This window comes from Alexandromys fortis, unplaced genomic scaffold (genome assembly GCF_014885135.2).
Source record: "Alexandromys fortis isolate MF-2015 unplaced genomic scaffold, M_Fortis_MF-2015_v1.1 scaffold_186, whole genome shotgun sequence".
Lineage (NCBI taxonomy): Eukaryota > Metazoa > Chordata > Mammalia > Rodentia > Cricetidae > Alexandromys > Alexandromys fortis.
In genome coordinates this window covers 3,067,815-3,090,627 of record NW_026068067.1, presented here as the reverse complement: position 1 = coordinate 3,090,627, position 22,813 = coordinate 3,067,815, and the positions used below count along the sequence as shown (strand labels likewise).

The 22,813-nt window shown below is 42.2% G+C and overlaps 1 protein-coding gene across 2 annotated transcripts in view; it reads right to left on the bottom strand.

Moving 5' to 3' along the window:
* Nucleotides 1-67: 67 nt before the first annotated feature.
* Prmt9 (protein arginine methyltransferase 9) overlaps nucleotides 68-22,813 on the bottom strand; it is a 31,923-nt gene continuing 9,177 nt past the window's right edge. Inside the window, exons 3-8 of one of the 2 annotated variants that reach the window (XM_050120816.1) lie at nucleotides 21,926-22,093; nucleotides 19,271-19,373; nucleotides 17,962-18,068; nucleotides 13,796-13,985; nucleotides 11,279-11,462; nucleotides 68-4,776 (exon numbers count right to left, since the gene is read on the bottom strand). In XM_050120816.1, the coding sequence (XP_049976773.1) occupies nucleotides 4,055-4,776; nucleotides 11,279-11,462; nucleotides 13,796-13,985; nucleotides 17,962-18,068; nucleotides 19,271-19,373; nucleotides 21,926-22,093 (1,474 nt within the window). In that variant the 3' untranslated portion in view covers nucleotides 68-4,054. The remainder of the gene's footprint in view (nucleotides 4,777-11,278; nucleotides 11,463-13,795; nucleotides 13,986-17,961; nucleotides 18,069-19,270; nucleotides 19,374-21,925; nucleotides 22,094-22,813) is intronic. The other variant, XM_050120815.1, reaches the window with a different exon arrangement.

Sequence of the window (22,813 nt, the reverse complement as noted above, 5' to 3'; positions counted from 1 at the left end):
ACTGCTAGAAACCAAAGCTTTGTGAGAAATCTTGAATTTATGGGAAATTCGAGGAGGGGTGGGGAAAGTGTGTACTTGTCTGTCCTTTCCCTGATCCCTTCTCTGTCCTGAACTGCAGGAGACTGAGCCCCCTTGGGCTTTGGTGGCCCCACCACGGGGGTGTTTATTTCATGGTTGACTTTTACTGTACCCGGGTACTTATATTCCTATCGTATAATCATTTTGTAACACGTGCTGACTTTCCCTTCCCTTCTTTCTTGGGAAAATAAAGACTTACTGGTACTCAAAAGAAAAAAAAAAAAAGTCAAATTTGGACGGACTAAGGCAAGTCCTTAGTTACAGGCCATAATCATTAATGGGGAACCATCCTATGTGGAAATCAAAGTGCTCCCAAACCAGCACTTTTAGCCAGGCAGTGGTGGGTCACACCTTTAATCCCAGCACTCGGGAGGTAGAGGCAGGCAGAACTCATGAGTTTGAGACCAGCCTGGTCTACAGAGTGAGTTCCAGGACAGCCAGGAATACACAGGGAAACCCTGTCTTGAAAACAAGTAAATAAACAAACAAACGAATGAATGAATAAATAAATGAATGAATGAATTCCGGTGCTTTTTGATCACTTATACAATATAATATAAGGAAAGTTTTATGTATGACTTCATGACTAGGCTACCATCAAAACACAAGTGCACTAAAAACGGTTCTGGCTACTCTACAACTGTGTGTAAGATGTATAGGAAACATGAATAAATTTCACGTGTAGACTCAAGTTTCTTCTACAAGCTATCATTACGTGTAAGCAGCGGCAACACTGATGGTCCCAAGCATTTCAGGCAAGGTAAAAGTCTAACTGGAAAAAGGACAGTCTCACAATACAACACTACAAATAGCTCAGTACATGAGGGCAGAGAGTATATGACAAACTCTCTGAACTATTCTGTGATGTCTCTGAAGTGGTCACTCTATAGGACTAAACTCTCCACATGCAAACATATATGTAAACTGAAATATTACAGAAAGGAAAGCCAAGATAAAGGTTAACAAACCCTTGCTCATGCAACTGCACTTAATGCAACCACACTCTTGTTCACCTTCATTCTCCCTGTAGTCCCACAAAAATGGCAGTATCAATACTGCGTATGGTTATTAAAAAGTAGCTTCTGAGTAGGCTGGACCTGGACAGAGAACTAGGAGCAAACAGTAAGTGACGGGTGGGAAGCTGGCACCCCCATGTGTGAGGTACCGGGTGCTCCTGTGAACTACTGTGGAGTCTTATTTCTCAGACCTGAGCCATAAGGAGGAAGCAGAAACACAATACAAGGTAGGTCTTAAGACAGTGAGACTGTTCCTCATCTGTCACATTTTCAAATATCAGTAAAAACTGAGTCCTCTGGGATGTCTTCTACTTCAACTTCCAGAGCAGGGACTACAAAGAGGTGGGCACTGATCCCCTCAAGTATCTGTCATCGTAAATTTTACACTCAAGTTAAAGATGTAAGGATCTACTTAAAAAAAATACAGCCTAGCCATCTGGCCAGTTTGTACATATCTAAAAAGATAATGTGCATAAATGTTTCCATTTTTGCTATATAGTTTCCCTAAATAGCTCCCATTAAGACTTGGGAGCTGGGGAGACAATTCAGTGGATAAGGCACCTGCACTCCAAATGTGAGGACCAGAGCTTAGATCCATAGCAACCAGGTAAAGTGGTAGCATGTCTGTAATCCTAGCACTGCGGGGGTAGAGATGGATCCTCAGTGCAAGTTCAAGACCTAACCTACCAAAGAAACAAGCCACGTGTTTAGTGACCCTACCCTTAACAAAGTGAGGAGGAGCAAACGAGGACGGTCAACAAGGACACACAGGAGAGCAGGAAGGAGTGGAGCACTAATGTACACAGGACTTGCTCTAAGCTCAGGTGAGCACGTGCTTACAGCGAGGACAGGAACTAGCTTAGTCCAAGGTCATGACTTCCCTGTCTGACGCCCTTACAGCTGGTGTCTGTGACTTGCTGACCCTGTGCTCTCCCACACTGGTCCTAACGACTTGTTTGGGTGTGAGGGAAAGTCAATCTCAATTAGTGACATCTCAAATTAGTGACTTAAAGCTCTCAACAAAACCATTCCTATTAGCCTGTGGGCTGTTGTGAGATTAGCCTATTTACTTGTTAATTTTCTACCCATTTACTTTAACTTTCCAAACTCTGAAACTCAAGAAAAGATCTAAAAATGATAACAGTGCATACTAACTTGTTATTTACCTGTTACTAAATGAATCATTTAGCAGGCATTGACATTCTATTAGGTTTCTCTTTGTAGTACTGGGGATACCAGAGCAAGCTCGTCAACACTGAACCATACCTTCAGCCCATAAACTTGACTTTTACCTTAACTTTATTTATTTCCCTTATTTATTAAAATTTCTCACACCAAACTGGAAGGCGAGTTTTTCCAAAAAAGAGCCAGCTAATTAATTCTCTGTCAGCTGAGCATCTTAGATTGCTAGTCCACTCTAACATTCTCTAGGGTTCAGTCCCACGGGACTGCCTCACTTCAGAAGCCAATCCTAACCCCAGGTGTCCAGTGCACTCTCACTGATAGACGTGTGGAGTTCACACAACTCCCTCTTTAAGGGAGGTGTCTGATAACTTGCTAACATGGCTCAGAGAACTAAGAAAAACATGATACCTGTGTGCACTGGTACGCTACAAAGATTAAAACCCAGAAATAGGAAGCTGGAGAGATGGCTCAGCTGTTAGGAGCATTTGTTGCTCTTGCAGAAAACCCAAGTTCGGTTCCCAGCACCCATATGGTGGTTCACAACGATCTGTAACTCTAGCTCCAGGGATCCAACATTCTCTTCTGATCTCTCCAGGCACCAGGTGCACACGTGTGGTATATATACATACATGTAGGCAAAACACACTTAAAATAAATACATCTAAAAACATTTCAAAGACAAAGTCATTCAAGAATGGCCAAACAGAAGACATACACAGGGCAATGGTGACTTTCTCTAATACTCCACTTTATCTTGTCTTTGTTGTTGATGCTTTTGTTTGTTTTTTGGTATAAAACTCCTAAAAACATAGGCATCTTTTCAGAGTCAACGAAATAATAAGAACTCTTGTGTATACCAAGGCCACGCCAGGTGCTAGGGACTCCAGGAGTCTTGGGTTTGTCCTCCAGAAAGAATTAGGAATGACTAGAGTCACTTGCTGTCTTACTTCCCTGCCAGGTTAAATTATCGCTAATACCCAGTGATGCCCCACAAAATCCCCAAGAGACAACACTGAGACCTGTGCAGCTCAGCACGTGAAGGTGCCTGGCCAACAAGTCGGGGGAAGACCATGGAGACTCTGCACCCTCTGCAGCTCTCCTGCTGGTTCCACATGAATAATAAATAGGTTCACCCAAGCCACGCATTTCCCTAAGTCCTGTGAGCTGCGATAGCAAATTCAGCCAAATCTGAAGAGGGTTTTATAAACTGAGGGACTTTAATTTGTGCCTGGTGGTGTAGAAGCACAGGTGACAACCTACCATGTGTATCGGTGCATCTGACTTTTGAAGCTGTGGCTGCCCTGTAGGTTCTGTCTACCTCCAGATAGGACCAGAACTGAATTGAATTAAAGAAACCCAACTGGTGTCTGCTGGGGAACAAACTGCTCAGAGTGTGGGCTCTCTGCCTAGGTATCACCATGAGAGCCGAGCAAAAGGTGGGTTAGAGGAAGAAATAGCTCTTTATGGGAGAGGGACACTCTTGAGGCCCACTATTCTCCCACATTTTGATGTGCTTACCTCCTCTGGAAAGCTCCATTCAGAGCTTTTATGAAGATTCAGTTAGTCACTGATGACTAACTCCATTTCAGGTGAGGAAAATCTAACCAGGCAACTAGCCTCTACCCCAGACCTGTCAGAGGCCCTCAGCAGAACAAACTCCAATGTCAGGAATGGTTAAACATTAAGACATTCATCTCATCCCATCGCATACAAAACTCAAAAAAGAAAGTGAATTTTGAACCCAAAATACCCCATTCAATTTTATGGTTTTTGTTTTACCTGGATATTGCAGCTTTTTCCATTATTTCCTGCTGAATGAGCCCAGACGGCTCAATGACATCTAATATAATTATGCTCCACAATTTATCTGACTTGGGCCTTTGCAACACAGCAGCTTCATCTTCTATATGTCTCAGCCAAAACTCCAGAGTTTCCTTAGGGAAGTGATTGGCTTCAGATATGAGGTCCAAAGCAACACAATGCTGGTCTTTCTCCACAGAACTGTAGGGCTTAACCTCACCAAGTGTTCCAGCAATTATAGGCAAAAGAGAGAAGCCTTCAGACACATCCAACACATAGAGAGGGTCAGAGGTGCTCGGTGCAATAGCACTCTGTCCACTTCCAGAGTTCATCTCAGAGTCCTGACACTGAGGATCCATGGGCTGGCACAGTTTCTCTGGGGCCAGCGAAGACAACACCTTCCTCATGGCCATCCTAAAGCCTTCATGATATGGAATGTTATTGAGCAAAGCAATCTCTGCAGGTTCTAACACACAGGGCTGCTCCAGAGCATCTGCTCTACTGGTCTGAAGGTTAGCCAGAGCACTACAGAGCTCAGCCTCATTCCCTAGAGACAGCAAGTCTTCACTCTTGGTAAAATGCTTTATAACTTCCATTTCCTGTTCCAAATGCACAATATTGATACTCTGGATTCTTAGGTAACAATCTTGACAAGATGCTTCCATTGTCACATGGTCCCCAGGCTTTATCCAGTAGTCTTCATTAGTAAGAAAGGAAAAAAAAAATACATGTAACTGATTGTCATAGTTAGTTCTATTGTTATAATAAACACCATGACCAAAATCAAGCTGGGGAGGAAAGAGTTTATCTGGCTTATACTTCCACATTATAGCCCATCATTAAAGGAAGTCAGAAGCAGGAGCTGACGCAGAGGCCATGGAGGGGTGCTGCTTACTGGCTTGCTCCCCATGGCTTGCTCAACTTCCTTTCTTATAGAACCCTGGAAAATAGGCATTCTTTTCCCTAAAGGTAGTTCCACCCACAATAGAATGGGCCCACCCTCCCCCATCAATTACTAATTATGAAAATGCCCTACAGGCTCACCTAGAGCCCCATTTCATGGAGGCATTTTCTTAATTGAGACACCCTTGGCTCAGATGACTTTAGCTTGTGTCAAGTGGACATAAAACAAAATTGTCCTCTTGTCATTTTAAGCTCTGAACATTCCATGGCTGCTGCTGTTCTTGGCAGTTGTCCCATGATACTGGCAACTCCAAACTGCTAGGGTCTCTTGCTACAACTGAGCTGCACCTTAAACTTGCCCTGCAGCTAAAGTTGACCTGGAACTCTTTATTCTCCTCCCTCTACCTCCTAAGTGTTAGAATTGCAGATGTGTACTACAAAGCCCAGCTTCTTACAGTTTTTGTTTACTTTTACTAAGATCAGTAGATGTACAGCCAAACTGAGGAAGATGTGGGGATAGAAAGAGGCTTTGTCTAGAAGCAAAGATAGATGAAATTCAAGGCTTAATATCAAGCCTTTTAGCTTAAACAGGCATTCTTTTCTCTAAAGGTGATTTCCAAAAGATTGAAAGAATTCAACACAATGGCATCTAACAGTCCTTAAGCATTTGGGAATTTGCATGTTTAAGAAGATCACGGTTTAAGGGAAAGCTAAGTCCTGCAGGAAGGGTTATCCTCTGCTCCTTTCTGAGTTTTCACAGCGTCCATTTCTAAGCTGTCACGGATAACTGTCCCTGAGCCATAGAGCCAGATGAAAACACAATCTGTCCCAGGTGTGGCAATACATGCCCACAGTACCAGACAGCGGGGAGCTGAGGCAGAAAGGTTCCTTGAGCCCCCAAAATCTGCTTCATAGCCCTAACTACTGGAATTCAGTGCCTAGAAATCCATAAAGGTAGAAGGAAATGGTTGGCCTCTGACCACATGCATGCAATGACAAGTGCACGCCCCCAAAAACATCTACACATCACACAAACAAAAGTTTTAACTGGAGGCCGGGCGCCAAGCAAAGGGCAGTGTGATACCCTGCTAAGAAGGGCAGCCTGTCAAGAAGCTCAGGTGTTTGGCAACCAGCTCATTCCTCCCAACGCACACATGAAGAAAGCCACAATCTTTCTCAGTCCTGCGGCCTGCATAGGGCGCTGAGGACAACCTTTCAGACCAGGGAGTGGGTGACATCCCAGGGTGGGGCGGAACGTCTGGGAAAGGAGCACTGGGCCCCTTCAGCTCCTGCTGCAGGGGCTTCTTGGCTCTGCACAACCCTCCCCTCCCCCCAAGTTCACCCTTTTGTCTGTGGGGTCCTTCGACCTCCAAGAGTCCTGCCCCTGTGCTGAGGACAACCTTCCAGACCGGTGAGTGGGTGCCATCCCAGGGCAGGGCAGAACATCTGGGGAAAGGAGTACTGGGCTCTTTCAGCTCCTGCTGCAGGGGCTTCTTTGTTCTACACATCCCTGCCCACCCCCTCCAAGCCTGCCCTATTGGCTGCTAGTTCTGTGGCCCAGGAACAGTGCCTACTCCTGCACTGAGGCTACCCACCCAAAGGGGAACAGTTCCTGCTCCTGCTCCTGCACTGAGGAGATCCACCCAGAGTCAGTCACAGCAAGACACCAAGACTCTCCTGGCTGCATTTGAAGGAAGAGATGGGCAGATGTCAATGCAAGAATTCCTCCAGGGATCACACAACAAGAAGACTTGGACACCCTATTCCAGAAGAAGTAGAAGAAATCTACTTTAAACGTAACATTATGAAAATGATAGAGGACCTTAAACAGGATGTGAAAAACTGCTGTAAAGAAGTGGAGAAGACAAACAAAAAGGTAGAAGAAATGAATAAATCTCTCAAGGATATCCAAGAAAACCACAATAAATCAATCAAACAGGTAAAGGAAACAGTTCAAGACTTGAAAAATGAAATGGAGGTAATGAAGAAAACACAAACCTATGAACACCAGATTTTTGACAAAGGAGCTAAAATTACACAATGGAAGAAAGAAAGCATCTTTAACAAATGGTGCTGGCAGAACTGGATGTCAACCTGTAGAAGAATGAAAATAGACCCATATCTATCACCATGCACAAAACTCAAGTCCAAATAGATTAAAGACCTCACTATAAATCTGACCATGCTGAACCTGACAGAAGAGAAAGTGGGAAGTACTCTGCAACACATGGGCACAGGAGACCAATTCCTACGTATAACCCCAGTAGCACAGACAAGAAGAGCAACAATGAATAAATGGGACCTCCTGAAACTGAGAAGCTTCTGTAATGCGAAGGACACTGTCATTAAGACAAAAAGGCAACCTACTGAATGGGAAAAGATCTCCACTAACCCCACATCAGACAGAGGTCTGATCTCCAAAATATATAAAGAACTCAAGAAACTAAACATTAAAACTCTAATTAACCCAATTAAAAAATAGGGTACTGAACTGAACAGAGAATTCTCAACAGAAGTTCAAATGGCCAAAAGACACTTAAGGTCATGCTCAACCTCCTTAGCAATCAGGGAAATGCAAATCAAAACAACTTTGAGATACCATCTTACACCTGTCAGAATGGCTAAAATCAAAAACTATGCTGGAGAGGATGTGGAGTAAGGGGAACACTCATCCACTGTTGGTAGGAATGCAAACTTGTGCAACCACTTTGGAAATCAGTGTGGCAGTTTCTCAGGAAACTGGGAGTCAACCTACCTCAGGATCCAGCAAACTCCTGGGAATATACCCAAGAGATGCCCAATCATACTACAAAAGCTTTTGTTCAACTATGTTCATAGCAGCACTATTTGTAATAGCCAGAACCAGGAAACAACCTAGGTGCCCCTCCATAGAAGAATGGGTAAAGAAGGTGTGGCACATATAGACTTCAGAGTTCTACTCAGCAGTAAAAAAAAAAAAAAAAAAAAAATGATATCTTGAACTTTGCATGCAAATGGATGGAAATAGAAAACACTTTACTGAGTGAGATAACCCAGCCCCCCAAAAAGGAATATAGTATGTACTCACTCATAAGCAGATTCTAGCCATAAACAAAGGACACTGAGCCTATAGTTCATGATCCCAGAGAAGCTAAATAAGAAGGTGAACTCAAAGAAAAATATATAGTTATCCTCCTGGATATTGGAAGTTGACAAGATCACCAGGCAAAAGTTGGGAGCAGGGGGTTGAGAGTGGATTGGGGGGAAGGGGAGATTGGGAGAGAGAAGGGAGAAGGGGGAGGATTGGGGAGAGTTTGGGGGAATGGGATAATTGAGATGGAGGAAGGGTGGATATGGGAACAGGAAAGAAGTTATTCTAACCAAGGGAGCCATTTCAGGATTGGCTGGAGTCTTGGCTCTAGAGGGGTTCCCAAGTGTCCAAGGGGATTTCCCCAACTAATTCCGTGGGCAGCAGAAAGGAGGGTGCCTGAAATGGCCTTATCCTATAGCCACACTGATGAATATCACCATAGAACCTTCATCTGATGATAGATGGAGATAGAGACAGAGACCCACATTGGAGCACTGGACTGAGCTCCCAAGGTCCAAATGAGGAGCAGAAGGAGGGAGAACATGAGCAAGGAAGTCAGAACTGTGAGGGGTGAGTCCACCCACTGAGACGGTGGGACTGATCTAATGGGAGCTCACCAAGGCCAGCTTGACTGGAACTGATGGAGCATGTGATCAAACTGGATTCTCTGAATGTGGCTGACAATGAGGGCTGACTGAGAAGCCAAGGACAATGGCACAGAGTTTTGATTCTACTCCATGGACTGGCTTTGTGGGAGCCTAGTCTGTTTGGATGCTCACCTTTCTAGACCTGGATGGAGGGGGAGGACCTTGGACTTCCCACAGGGCAGGGAACCCTGACTGCTCTTAGGACTGGAGAGGGAGGGGGAGGGGGAGGGGGGAGGGGAAGGGAAATGGGAGGAGGTGGAAATTTTTAATAAATAATATATATATAAAAGTTTTAACTGGGAAAAAGAACAAAAAACAAAAAACAAAAGTTTTTATTATAAAAGTTGTTATTTTTATGTTTAAGCAATTAAAATGGCTTTTCCCTGAAGATTCTTCAAGGAATATTTAAATTACCTAAGAAAATATAAATAAATACAGATTTAAAATGTAACTTTCTTAGAGCCAAGCTTTCTTATATATATCTTACCATTCCCACAATCCTCTAGGGTAGACAGCACTGTCCTATTTTCAGAAAGAACCCAATAAAAGTTCTAACATCTTTGTTGGCAAGTCATTCAACAAGAGAGCCAAGACCTGAACCCAAATCTTCAGACTACAGATTCCATGGTCGACTGGCCTTGGTGAATCAGATCCCTAATAAAGAGACCACAGACATGGGCTTCCTTTAAATGCGTACTTTTCCACATATACTGTTGGAAACACAGAAACCCACCAAACTGCTATAAACAGTTTTCTTTTCCTAGATAGATAATGTCTTTAATATAACCTTTCCCAAGGGGAGTTTACAGATCCCACATTCTCTCAGAACTGTAAGATTTGTACTTCTAGAACTGTATGCACTTCAACTCCTACACTTGTTCACTGGAGGCACATGCACACGCCCCGGCATGTGTGAGGTCAGAGGTTAACTTGGGAGAGTCAGTTCTCATCTCCACTATATGAGTTCCAGAAATCAAACTCAAGTCATGAGGGCTGGCAGCAAGCACCTTTATCCACTGAGTCCCCTGCATACATTCTTATGATTTGGGCTCTGCAAACGTTATCAGGGTCTCTATAGGTTAAGTACTCCCACACTTCATACTTTTCTAACTCATTTTTGGAAGAAGAAAAGAAGAGGAAAGGAAATAGGCAGGAGAATAAGAAGAAGGAAGAAGAAACAGGACAGTACACACTTGAGAAGCACTTATACTAAAATTAAAACACTAGCATGGTTTCTCAGCAAGGTCGACAGGCAAATTCATGAAGTGGTTCATTTCTATTTTGTTTTTATTGTTGTTGTCTTGTTTTAGAGGAGTATTTTGAGACAGGATTTCTCTGTGTTGCTTTGGTGCCTGCCCTAGAACTAGCTCTTGTACACCAGGCTGGCCTCAAACTGACAGAGATTCGCATGCCTTTGCTTCCAGAGTCCTGGGATTAAAGGTATGTGCCACTACCACCTGGCTTTTTTTTTTTTTAAGGAACATTTCTTTCATCTACTGATAAGTACCACTTGAAATTATGAAATGATTAATGAGAGTTACAGCTAAGGAGCATGCAATAGAGTGACTTTAAATCTTTATTTAGAGACAGCGTCTCACTATGTAAAGCTGGCTGGCCCTGAACTGCCTCCAGGGTGCTGGGACTAAAGGTGTAAGACACTGAACACAGTGGTTTTTGCTTTTTAACAGAATATCTTCTACTTACTCTTGGCAATTCCACAGACATAAACAATGTGCACTCTCAACCCCATCTCCAGGAACTCTCAGCCCCTCTCTCCCATTTTCCAAGGCAATGATTGAATCTCTCTTTTCATTTTTTGAGAATGGGGCTCAGTGTGCAGCCAAGGTTGGCCCAGACTCTCGCTACATAGACCAGACAGGCCTTGAATTCCCAGAGGTGTGCCTGATCAACAGCATGCACCACAGCTGGCTTCAATCTCTCTTCTTAACAACACATAGTTCTGAAATTGACTTCTGGACAAAGAATGTGGAAATTCTGATATACTGAAGCAACACTCTTTTGCTGAAAACGTCATCTCTAAAGTGATTCTGTTTTTCTTTTTGGTCACTGACTCAATTACTTAGAGTAAACAAAAAAAAAAACCTGTTTGTTTGATTGGTTCCATGGGAAGAGGTTTCACTTAATTTTTTTAAAGATTTATTTATGCACTTTTAAAATGTATATGGATGGTTTGTCTGCATATCAGAAGAGGCCTTCGGATCCCATGGACTATGGGTATAAACGGTTCTGAGCTGCCAGTGGGTGTCTGGAATTGAACTTGGGTCCTCTGGAAAAGCAGCCAGTGCTCTTAACTGCTGAGCTGCTTGTTTCTCCACCTGCCCCCAATTGTGTTCTCTGTCTCTCCCCTCCCCTTCAATCCTCTCCCATAGTCCCCATGTTGCCAATTTACTCAGGAGATCTTGTCTCTTTCTACTTCCCATGTAGATTAGATCCATGTATTTCTCTCTCAGGGTCCTCATTATTGTCTAGGTTCTCTGGGATTGTGAATTATGGGCTGGTTTTCTTTGCTTTATATCTAAAAGCCACTTATGAATGGGTTTTAATGAGATAATACTTACCTGCAAGGGCCTGGACTGGATAAACAGCCTGTTCCCAACAGGTTTCCTCCCCAGGACTTGTGGACAGACTGTATTCGTCATCGAGCTGGAGAACAAACCAAACCATGACAGCATCCAGCACGCCTTCTTTAATAGCAGGAACACAGAGGGGGTGTGGCTCTTTAGTTGCAAGACTCTTTAATTCCTGAGAAGAAATATAAAGTGGGTGAGAAAACAGTCTAGGAAACTAGTAAGGAACAAAACTAATAAAGAATGAGGATTTATAAATTAATATGTATTTCCCTCAATGTCAGCTCACAGTCCATCCTCGCAGTCAGTGCCCCCTGCCCAATTATGGGATCACAGAATATCAGACATCTACTGAACATACACTGCGAGCTCGCACACGCACTCACACGCGCTCGCTCTCTCTCTCTCTCTCTCTCTCTCTCTCTCTCTCTCTCTCTCTCTTTCCACGGAGGAAGAAAAACATGCCAGCAGTGTAGTGCCAGATGACAGAAGCAGGCAGCAAAGCCACGGGGTCATTTATTTTACACTGGAAAAGTGCATATGTGCAAATGCACACACGGAAAGAAGAGCAAGCCTGGAACACACACTTCAAACAAATAACCCAAGGGGCTGGAGAGATGGCTCAGCAGTTAAGAGCACTGCCTGCTCTTCCAAAGGTCCTGAGTTCAATTCCCAGCAACCACATGGTGGCTCATAACCATCTGTAATGAGATCTGGTGCCCTCTTCTGGCCTGCAGGCATACATACAGACAGAATACTGAGAATACTGTACACATAATAAATAAAAAAAAAAAATCCTTTAAAAAAATATTGCTCTTTAAAAAAAAAATAACCCAAGTAAGAAACAATACCAAGCCTTTTCATTTCTGTTCTGTTTTCCTTCAAAGTGTTAAACAGATAGACATTGCTTCTAGAACTAAAATCTTTACAAGGTATGTGTGGTGTAAGAAATAATTCAAGTAAAAACTCTTAAAATAAATAACAGAACAGCTGTGGGGTACTTCACAGCTGTACTCCACTACTCCACTATGCCCTGGAACACTGTGTTTGGTCAGGAATGACCTTAAAACCCAGGGCTGCTCAGTGTGATAAAACTGAATTAAAACAACTCCCTCCACCCCCCAAGAAGAGATGAATTAAGAGAGACTTCTGGTTATACTTTTAAACTTTCATGGCAAAATGCCCTTCCTTTAGCCACCTCCACCCCAAAACATGTGCCATGAACATCATTCTTCTTCAAGACATTAGAAAGGGATCTTATTCAACAGTTCTAGGGCTCTCTGGGCATATTGTACACACCTATCTTCCTATCACCCACCAGTACAGACATAAACAAGCCAGGGTGGTCCGCCATCGGCTTTCCTCAGGCCTGTTCTGGCTTGAAAAGGCAAACCCCAAGCAGGAAGTGTAACTGTGGTAAAGAGGCTGTCGAGCATTTGCCACGTCTAGATTCAATCCCTAGGATCCTGACAAAAACCTAAATGTTCTCTGTCTCGGGAGCCTTCAGCCCTGGGTGAGATGGGATGCCATTAACCTAGCACAGTGGTTCTCAACCCTCCTCACGCTGTGACCCTTACACAGTTCCTTATATTGTGGACCCCAACTGTGAAACTATTTCCACCGCTCATCATGACTGTGATTTTGCTACTGTTATGAATTGTAATGTAAATATTTGTTTTCTGATTGTCTGAGGTGACTCTTGTGGTAGAGTCACTCAACCTCCTCCAAAGGGTCGCGACCCACAGGCCAAGAGACACTGTCCTAATGACTTTAATTGGTCTGGATTTAGATGCGTGCTCATCTGAATGGAAGCCGTTAATGTGAGAAGACAGCATGAGAAAAGAGAACAACAAAGACCTAGGCTGGAACTTCCGCCTGTGTAGTTACAACCACGAGAACTGTGCAGCGCTTACTACTGCCAACAGGTTCCTCTAAAAAGCACGCATTCTCTTACTTCTACTGTCACAGTGAAGATTCATGTACAGCACACAGCACAGGATATACTCAGCAAACTCTAGAGAGCTTTGTCCTTGCATTTAAAAACAGTATATTCAAAAGGGAATTTTAATTTGTTGCTAATCATTTCTTCATAAGTAGAACCTCCTGTACATTCAAAAAGTAAGACATAGTCGGGCAGAATCAGTGGTAGTGGAGGACCTTTAAACGCAACACTCACTGGGAGACAGAGGCAGGTGGATCTCTGAGTTCGAGGCCATCCTGGTCTACAGAGTGAGTCCCAGGACAGGTCTACACAGAGAAAGCATGTCTTAGGAGAGGGGGGAAAAAATCAAAACAAAAAGTAAGACTTCATATACTACTTGAAACAATTAAAAAAATTAAGAGTAAGAGTTAAGGGCCAGGCATGGTGGCAACCACAGAGGTAGGCAGATTTGTATTATTTCCAGGCCAGCCTGGTCCACAAAGTGAGTTCCAGGTCAACCAGAGCTGTTAGCCAGAGAAACTATGCTTGGGGTTTGGGGATAAGGAAGAACTAATTCTTGTTTTTACCTGAAGACTGTTGAAATCCACTTCCATAATTTCAAAGCACTCTGTCAGAGGCAAATACCCTCCAGGGATCCGACTCATCTTCTCAGTCGTATACGGCTCAACTGCTTCTCCAGTTTCTGCAGAGGAGGCTCGGCTGTGAAATTTCACACTTGCTGGCAAACGGACACCAGCAATGTCCTTACTGCCCACCCTAGTAAGAGTTTAAGAAAAGGCGAGGTAAAAGATGTGTTTTTTTTAATTATCAAAATCATTATCTAATAGTTGAGAAAATATAAAAAATGAAATAAGACCTCATAACCACGGATTCTTTAAATTATAAACATACACAATCACATAAAGAAAAATATGATAAAGTCTATATTAAAATGAACAACTTTGTAGTATAAAAAGATGGTTCAGTGTTAAACACACTTGCTATTCTTGCAGATGTCCTGAGTTCAGTTTGACTCCTGCATGCACCACCTGCAACCCAAGCTCCAGGGGATCAACATGCTCTTATGTCCTCTTATGTCCTCCATAGACACCACATACACACAGCAGAATTCACACAAATACACATGCATAAATAAAAATTAGAAAATTAAAAAGGACAATATTTAGAACATATATTCAACAAACAATCATATTCAAATTTACTTTTGAATTCTGGCAAGTTAATAGAAAACAAACAAAAATGGACAAAGACTTAGATACTTCACCAAAGAGAAAAACCAAATAAAATAAGCTCATCAGGGATCATCAAAGCAATGAAATGAAAACCACAATGCACACTATACAGCCTACAACAGGAATAGTCAATAGCAAGGGATGCTGAGGATACTGTCTCACACGACTGGATTTATTGGTACCCTTTAATGAATTAATTTAACACTTAATTTAGCACTTAAATTTATACACCCACACACACACATTTTTTGCATGCCAATCCCAGTTCCCCCTTCTTCCTCTCCTTCTGCTCCCTCCACCTTCCCCTACCTCATTCCCCATCCTCAGAGAGGGTAAGGCCTCCCCTGAGAAGTCAACTAAGTCTGTCTCATCACCTCACTGAGGCAGGACCAAGACAACCACCACCCCTACCACCCCTGTGCTTAGGCTGAGCAAGGTATCTCTCCATAGAGAATGGCTCCACAAAGTAGATTCATGCATTAGGGTTAGATCCTGATACCACTGCCAGTGGCTACACATACTACCCAAATCACACCATTTTCACCTGCATCCAGGGGACCTCGTTCAGTCCTATGCAGGTTCCCCGGTTGTCAGTGATAGCCCAGTAGCTCACATCAGCTGATTCTGTGGGTTTCCCCCATCACAGTCTTGACCCCTTTGCTCACATTATCACGCCTCCCTGTCTTTGGTTGTATTCCGGGAGCTCAGTCCAGTGGTTAGCTGTAGATTTCTGCATCTGCTACAAACTGTTTCTGGATGAGGGGTCTAGCTTCTCTGGGTTGTGGACCTCTCTGGGTTGGTTATCCTTTGTTTTACGTTTGATGTCGACTTACGAGTGAGGACATACTATATTTGTCTTTCTGAGTCTGGGTTACCTCACTCAGGATGATTTTTTTTTTTAGTTCCATCTATTTGTCTGCTGAATCAATTAATAAAAATCCAGAGACAGAAATTGGGGTTCAACTGGAAGGTCAGAAAAGCAAAACACCCAGCCACTGGCTCTTACCTCTACCTCAGTCTGAAATGGCGACCTGCCTCCAGGAAACCTCAGATGAGACTGTGACTGAGGGCTGTCTCCTCCTGTATTATAATCCTCTCCAGTTCTGAGACTAAACTACCACCTGGTTTCTAGGCAAGCTAGTGTGGCTAATGGGATTAAAGGTGTGTGTCATTGATGCCTGTAGGACTGGCCGGTGTGGCTGTTTTACTTTTCTGACCTTCAAGCAATCTTATGTATTAAAAGACAAATGAAATGCTACTACAGCCTGCAAATTTCAAGATGTCAGTTTTTTCCTTTTTTTTTTTTTTTTAAACCACTGAGTAGTACACCATTGTGTAAATGTATCACATTTTCTTTATCCATTCTTCAACTGAGGGGCTTCTAGGTTGTTTCCAGGTTTGGCTGTTACAGATAATGTTGCTGTGAACATAGTTGAGCACATGTATTGTGCAGTGAGTGTGCTTCCTTTGTATATGCCCAAAAATGGTATTGCTGGGCACTGTGATTCCTAATTTCCTAAGAAAACGACAGGCTGATTTCCACAGCAATGGAGTAGCATTTCCCTTACTCCACATCCCCTCCAACATAAGCAGTCACCAGCGTTTTTTATCTTAGCAATTCTGACAGGTATAAGATGGTTTCTTGGAGTTGTCTTGCTTTGCATTTCTCTGATGGCTAAAGATGCTGAGCATTTCCTTAAGTGTCTTCTGGTCATTTAAGATTCTTCTGTTGAGAATTCACTCTTTAGATCTGTACCTTATTTTTTAATTAGATTATTCAATGTTTTGATGTCTATTTTCTTGAGTTCTTCATATATTTGGGAGATCAGCTCTCTGTCCAATATGGAGTTGGTGAGGATCTTTTCCCATTCTGTAGGCTGCCGTTTTGTGTTGTTGACCATGTCCTTTGCTTTACAGAAGATTCTCAGGTTCAGGAGGCCCCATTTCTTTACTGTTGCTCTCAGTTTCTGTGCTACTGGGGTTTTATTTAGAAAGTGGTCTTCTGTGTCCATGTTTTCAAGGGTACTTCCCACTTTCTCTTCTATAAGGTTCATTGTGGTTGGATTTATGTTGAGGTCTTTGATCCATTTAGACATGAGTTTTGTGTGTGGCAATAGATATGGATCTATTTGCAATCTTCTACATGTTGATATTCAGTTATACCAGCATAATTTGATGAAGATAATTTCTTTTTTAGCTTCTTTGTCAAAAATCAGGTGTTCATAGGAGTGTGGGTTAATATCAGGGTCTTCAATTCAACTACATTTGTCCAACTGTCTGTTTTTATGTCAGTATTAAAATGTTTTCATTACTGTAGCTCTGTAATAGAGCCTGATGTCAGGGATTGTGATACCTCCAGAAGTTCCTTTATTGTACAGGATTGTTTTTTGTTTTGGCTATTCTGGGTTTTTTACTTTTCCATATGAAATTTAGTATTTTTTTTTTTTTGAGGTCTGTGAAGAATTGTGCTGGGAATTTGGTGGGTATTGCTCTGAATCTGTAGATTGCTTTTGGTAGGATTGCCAATTTTATGATTTTAATCCTACCTATCCAGGAACATTGAAGATCTTTCCGTTTTACAATATCTTCTTCAATTTCTTTCTTCAAAGAATTAGTTCTTATCATACAGATCTTTCACTTGCTTGGTTAGAATTACCCCAAGATATTTTATGTTATTTGTGGCTATTTTGAAAGGTATGTGTAATGATATTTTATTTGTATTTTAATTTAAAAAGCTTGCCTGAAGAACCATCAGCCATCCAGGCCATGCAGTGGTTAAAGAGAGTTTCCCCACATTAAGGAATGAGGAAAACATTAAAAAAGGAGGGATTTGGATCTCTGTATGATATGCTAGACAGTTTGAAAAGAGAACAATGAAATGAGGGAATATGTAATTTAAATGTCCTACTTGCTTGTCCTTTATACAACCAAACACCACTACCTGCAGAAAGTAACCGCAAGGGTTCTCAAAGGAATGAAATCTGGCAGATGGATGTGTTCCATTTTGTAGAATTAGGAAAACTAAAATATGTACATCACACCACTAATAACTATTAATGAAGTTACCAAGAAAAACAATACTAAAATTTATCTTCACATTGGAAATCCTTACTTGAACTTCAATTAAAATCAATCTGAACTTACTCTTTTTCTACACAAACTACTCATGCAGTGAGACAACAGTAAGCTGTAGGAAAAGTTCACTTAGAAAAAGCTAGCTTCAATACTAGAGTTCTACTTACAGTAAGACTAATTCAACATGATAAGCAGGCACGAAGCTTGGAAGTCGTGTTTTTCTTTTTTGGGGGAGGAAAGAGATGGGGAAGCTTTCTGAAACAGGGTTTCTCTGGATAGTCCTGGCTGTCCTGGAACTTGCTCTGTAGACCAGACTGGCCTCAAAATCAGAGATCTGCCTGCCTCTGTCCATCCCCATCCCCAGTGCTGGAAATAAAGGTGTGCGCCACCACTGCCCAACTTAAGAGTCTTCTTCTCCCACTTACCTATGATGTCTTCGTATCTCTGAACACTCTACTGCCATCCCAAATATAACAACACTTGCCGGTATAACTCTCCCATACTGTCCACAATTTCCATTTGCTCCTTTGGTCTGAAAATATAATAAAAGTCACATCATTATATGTACAAGTTTGCCTATATATACAGGTTAAGGAATTTTTCCTTTAAAAAGTATTTTTACTGCTTTGTGTGTTTAGAATACAAGTACAAAAAAGAGAGAGGTATAAAGCTATATCAGTTTAGGATATAATAATTAAAAAAAAATGAGCCAGGTGGTGGTGGTACATGTCTTTAATCCCAGCACTCAGGAGGCACAGGTAGGCAGAACTCTGCAAGTTCAAGGCCAGCCTGATATACAGATAGAGTTCCAGGACAGTCAGGGCTACACAGAGAAACTCTGACTTTAAAACAATAATAGAGGAAGTGGAGAGATGACTGAGGTAGAGAGCATTGGCTACACTGGCAAGGACCCAGGTTCAATTCCCAGTAACCACAAGCAGCTCACAGCCATCTCTAGCTCCAGCCCCACAGGGTCAATGCGTTCTGACCTCCACAAACACTGCACACATGACAGGCGCACATACACATTCAACAGGCACACACACACTTGACAGGCACATATGGCAAACACTCAAACAAAATGAAAGTAAATACATATTTAGAAACAGAAAGAAGAAAAAAGTAGGCTTGAAATATAGCTCAACAGTAGAGCGCACTGGCCATGTGTGAGGGACCAAGTTCAACTCTTAGCAACAAAAAAAAGTATCAAAGTCATCATTATTTCTTTGAAAAATAAACTGCTTGTTGCATGTTAAATACATATCTTCTGTACACAGTGGACTTTACTGAAGTCTCTTCCTATATTCCGTATACACGGTAAATGAACTGTACTATTTATATGGCACGTGGGCTGCAGCAGGAGTTCAGAGCTCTGTCTAGAGCCTGAACTCACTGAGGACCTTAAAACATTACTGAACTAGCATCACTATCTTCTCTTTTAGAGATCTGCCAAAATCCCAAACACCGACACTGTGCGGGCCAAAGGACTCCCTCTCCTACAGCTATACTCAAACAAGGTCACACATTCGCCTCCCTTCCCGTCGCACTCTTCTCTGTAAACCTTCCTGGGACACACAGTGCACCCGTGTGTACACCACTACAGAATGCTTCTCCTTGTGTTTCTCTCCAGGTATGCAGACATACTCTGATACATTTCTGAACATCCTCAGGACTCAATGCACCTCTTGAAATAGTGAATTCTTAATCAAACTTGAGTGTTTTTACACAGCTTACCTTTGGTTGCAGAAGCAAATGCTCCCATGCATGAATTAAACTCTCCACAATTCCTTCTCCAAACACACCCGCATCGACAGTCTCTGTTACAACTAGGGACACTCTGTAGAACGATGTTTTAAAGAGACGTGTGAGTAAAATGACATGCTATTTATTTAAAGCTGTCAAAGCTGAGACAAGAGAAAAAGGCAAATACATTACAGAAAATCCTGTGTAAAGTTTCCTAAGGCATTGCATTTTAGCACCTTCCCCTGAACCCTGCGGTGCTGCTTGGGTTCCTCTCTTCATCAGTTCTCTTCCTTGTTCTGGGCATAAAAGGGCTACCTTCTCAGACGTCCATTCACTGCCTAACTCCTGAAAATTAAGGGGTGCTCACATCTTTCCTGGTCCCTTCATTGACATCAAACATTTAGCACCCAACTCTAACATTCCATACAAATGTTCTTCTATCAGCCTAGAATGATGTCTTATGTCCGTAAGCCCTGAACTTGGGATGTGGAAGCAAGAGGATCACACAGAAATTAAAGGTAATCTTTGACTATGTAGTGGGTTTGAAATCAGCCCAGGCTACATGAAACCCTGCATTAAAAAAGCAATAATAAATCAGGAGCGATTACTTCCACAGGTTCTCCTCCATCAGGAAGGGACTACATCCACAGGTTCTCCTCCATCAGGAAGGGACTACATCCACAGGTTCTCCTCCATCAGGAAGGGACTACATCCACAGGTCCTCCTCCATCAGGGAGGGACTACATCCACAGGTTCACCTCCATCAGGGAGGGACTACATCCACAGGTTCTCCTCCATCAGGGAGGGACTACATCCACAGGTTCACCTCCATCAGGGAGGGACTACATCCACAGATTCTCCACCATCAATGACCCTTCTTAAAATAAATTTTTATTTTGTTTTTGTTTTTATGAGACAGGACTTGTCTGTGTAGCCCTAGTAGTCCTGGATTTCATGCTGTAGACCAGGCTGGCTTCAAACCCAAAAATCCTCCTGCCTCTACCTCCTGAGTGCTGAGACTAAAGGCGTTTGCCACCACTTCCCGACCACGTCTGTTTTGTGTGTGAATCGGTTCTCTCCCTTTACCTTATGGGACTGAGGGATTGAACTCAGGTCATCAGGCTTAGCAACAAGCATCCTTACCCAGTGAGCCACCTTGTCAGTCCAGTTATACTTCTTGCTGTGCAAATAACACCTAATGCTGATAAGAACCTTCCCTTCCAAAACTTCCCCTTCCCTGGGCCTGACCACGCCTACCTATCTCACCGCTTACTCCTCCAGTCTCCACAACAACCCACTCCAGAATTATGTGCTCTTACTCATTCATTCATTCTTTCTAGAAAACTCAAAGACACTCAGAAAGAAGTATTTCGCCTTTTCTGAATTCCTTTAGCTTTCACTGTCAGCATCACTCACTTTTGTAGCCTAAGGACATCCATAAATTCCATCAGTACTCCTTATGCCCCTCTCTAGATTTATAGGTATCTTAACAGCAGGGATGACTTGGGTATCCTCCACAGTACCTAGACCCAATTAGACCTACAGACAGGAAACATTCAGTATTTATGACTGCATACACTTAGAATACGAAAAATTCCTCAAACCGTCAAGTCCTGCAACTTAGCTCAGAAATTTGCTTATTGTCAAAGTGAACAAATAAGAGTCTGAATTCAAATCTCTATTTCATTTGCTTCAAAGGCAGTCTGTGAGGAAAATACAAATTAAAGTAACCGTAGCTTCAAGTCACTCCAAATCTTATATGGAAGCCCTAATCCTATATTTAGAGACAGAGCCCTTAGGAGGCAATTAAGGTTAAAGTCATCAACATGAGGTTCTAATTCAACAGGACTGGTGTCCTACTGAAAGAGTAAACACTAGCAATAAGTCACACACAGAGCAAAGGTCACATGAGGATACAAAGAGCATGTAGCCCCACTGCAGCCCGGAGGAACTCTGCCTGATAACTTTTGTGTCTGCTGTTTAAACTGTGACCTTAGGCTCCTAAGACAACTTAGGACGTTTTGTTTTTTATAAAGTGAGTACACACCTAGACTAACAAGCTGATAATCATCATCACGAACAAAGACTACTAAAAAATTTAAGTCCCATGCACACTTATTAAAACTGAAAGAAGACTTAAGTCGGAGTTCAAGTAACAATAGAGCATAATAAATTCTTCAAATGTAGACTACATTTAAGTAAGGCAGAAGAGAGACAGCATAGGCAGAGTTACAGACAAGTGTCACATTAAGAAAAGGGAAAGTTCTTTGAAACGGTGGGCCAAATGCTTTTTAAATCTCTGCTACTTCTAACCTTCCATTTTCAACAAGGATAGTAATGAAAACGTGATGTCTGCTCAGGGTAGAATGTTCACACTTTATACACAGTTACTTAACACAGGAAGTCTATCCATTTATATGGAAAAAAAACCACGAGCTTACGTGATGTGTTAAAGATGGTTTTTGTTCAATTCCTCACTATCAACTTGAGTTCTTAGGTACTCTTTAAAAAGCATGTTATCATAAAATCCTGTATCTTATTAAACTGGCTAGTAACCGTACCGTCACAGAATGAGGATGCTAACACTTTCGTTTATGCAAAAAGCTGGAAACGTATCTTCATGGTTTTGGTGAGTTATAAACACACCTTTCAGGAATGTGTTTTGGAATTTCTATGTCAAGTGACTTCATGTGTAGGAGCTTAATTCCAGTTTCCATCTTGTTTGCAGTCACAATATCACAGGCAAGCTCATACATGGTCTTGGATAACTCGCAGGCATACACTGAGTGTGCACCGGCTTTTTTAGCAAACATGCTGCAAAAGAAGAAAAATCCATTGTATCATTTCCCAATTTCAATAAAATTATACATGGATCTTCCTTCCATTCTTCAATATAACTATCATTTCCTCTGCTTTTAAAAGATTAGGGCTAGCAAGATCGCTCAACAGGTAAAAACATTTGCCGTTCAAGTCTGACAACCCAAGTTTAATCTCTGAAACCTACAGTGGAAGGAGAAAGCTGACTCCTGAGAGTTAACTTCTGACTTCCACATGAGTACTGTGGTGCACAGGCTTGCACATGCCTGTGTACACACAAAATATGTAGCCATACAACCAGGCAGTGACGGAGAACATCTCTCTTTTTTTTGGTTTTTTGAGACAGGGTTTCTCTGTGGTTTTGGAGCCTGTCCTGGAACTAGCTCTTGTAGACCAGGCTGGTCTCGAACTTACAGAGATCTGCCTGCCTCTGCCTCCCAAGTGCTGGGATTAAAGGCATGCACCACCACACCCAGCTCAGCATCCACACAATTAAGACATCCACACAATTAAGAAGTTTGCTTAATGGGCTTTCTAGAATCCATCAGAATGTTAACATAAAAAAATACTCTAAAACTCATTATTCAGAATTTCAATAAACCCAAGTTTTCCTTAGTTTTCTTGAATTATTGGTAGTAAAAATTACAATGCTAATAGTTGCATCAAGCAGGGCATTGGTGGCATATGCCTTTAATCTCAGCACTCAGGAAGCAGAGG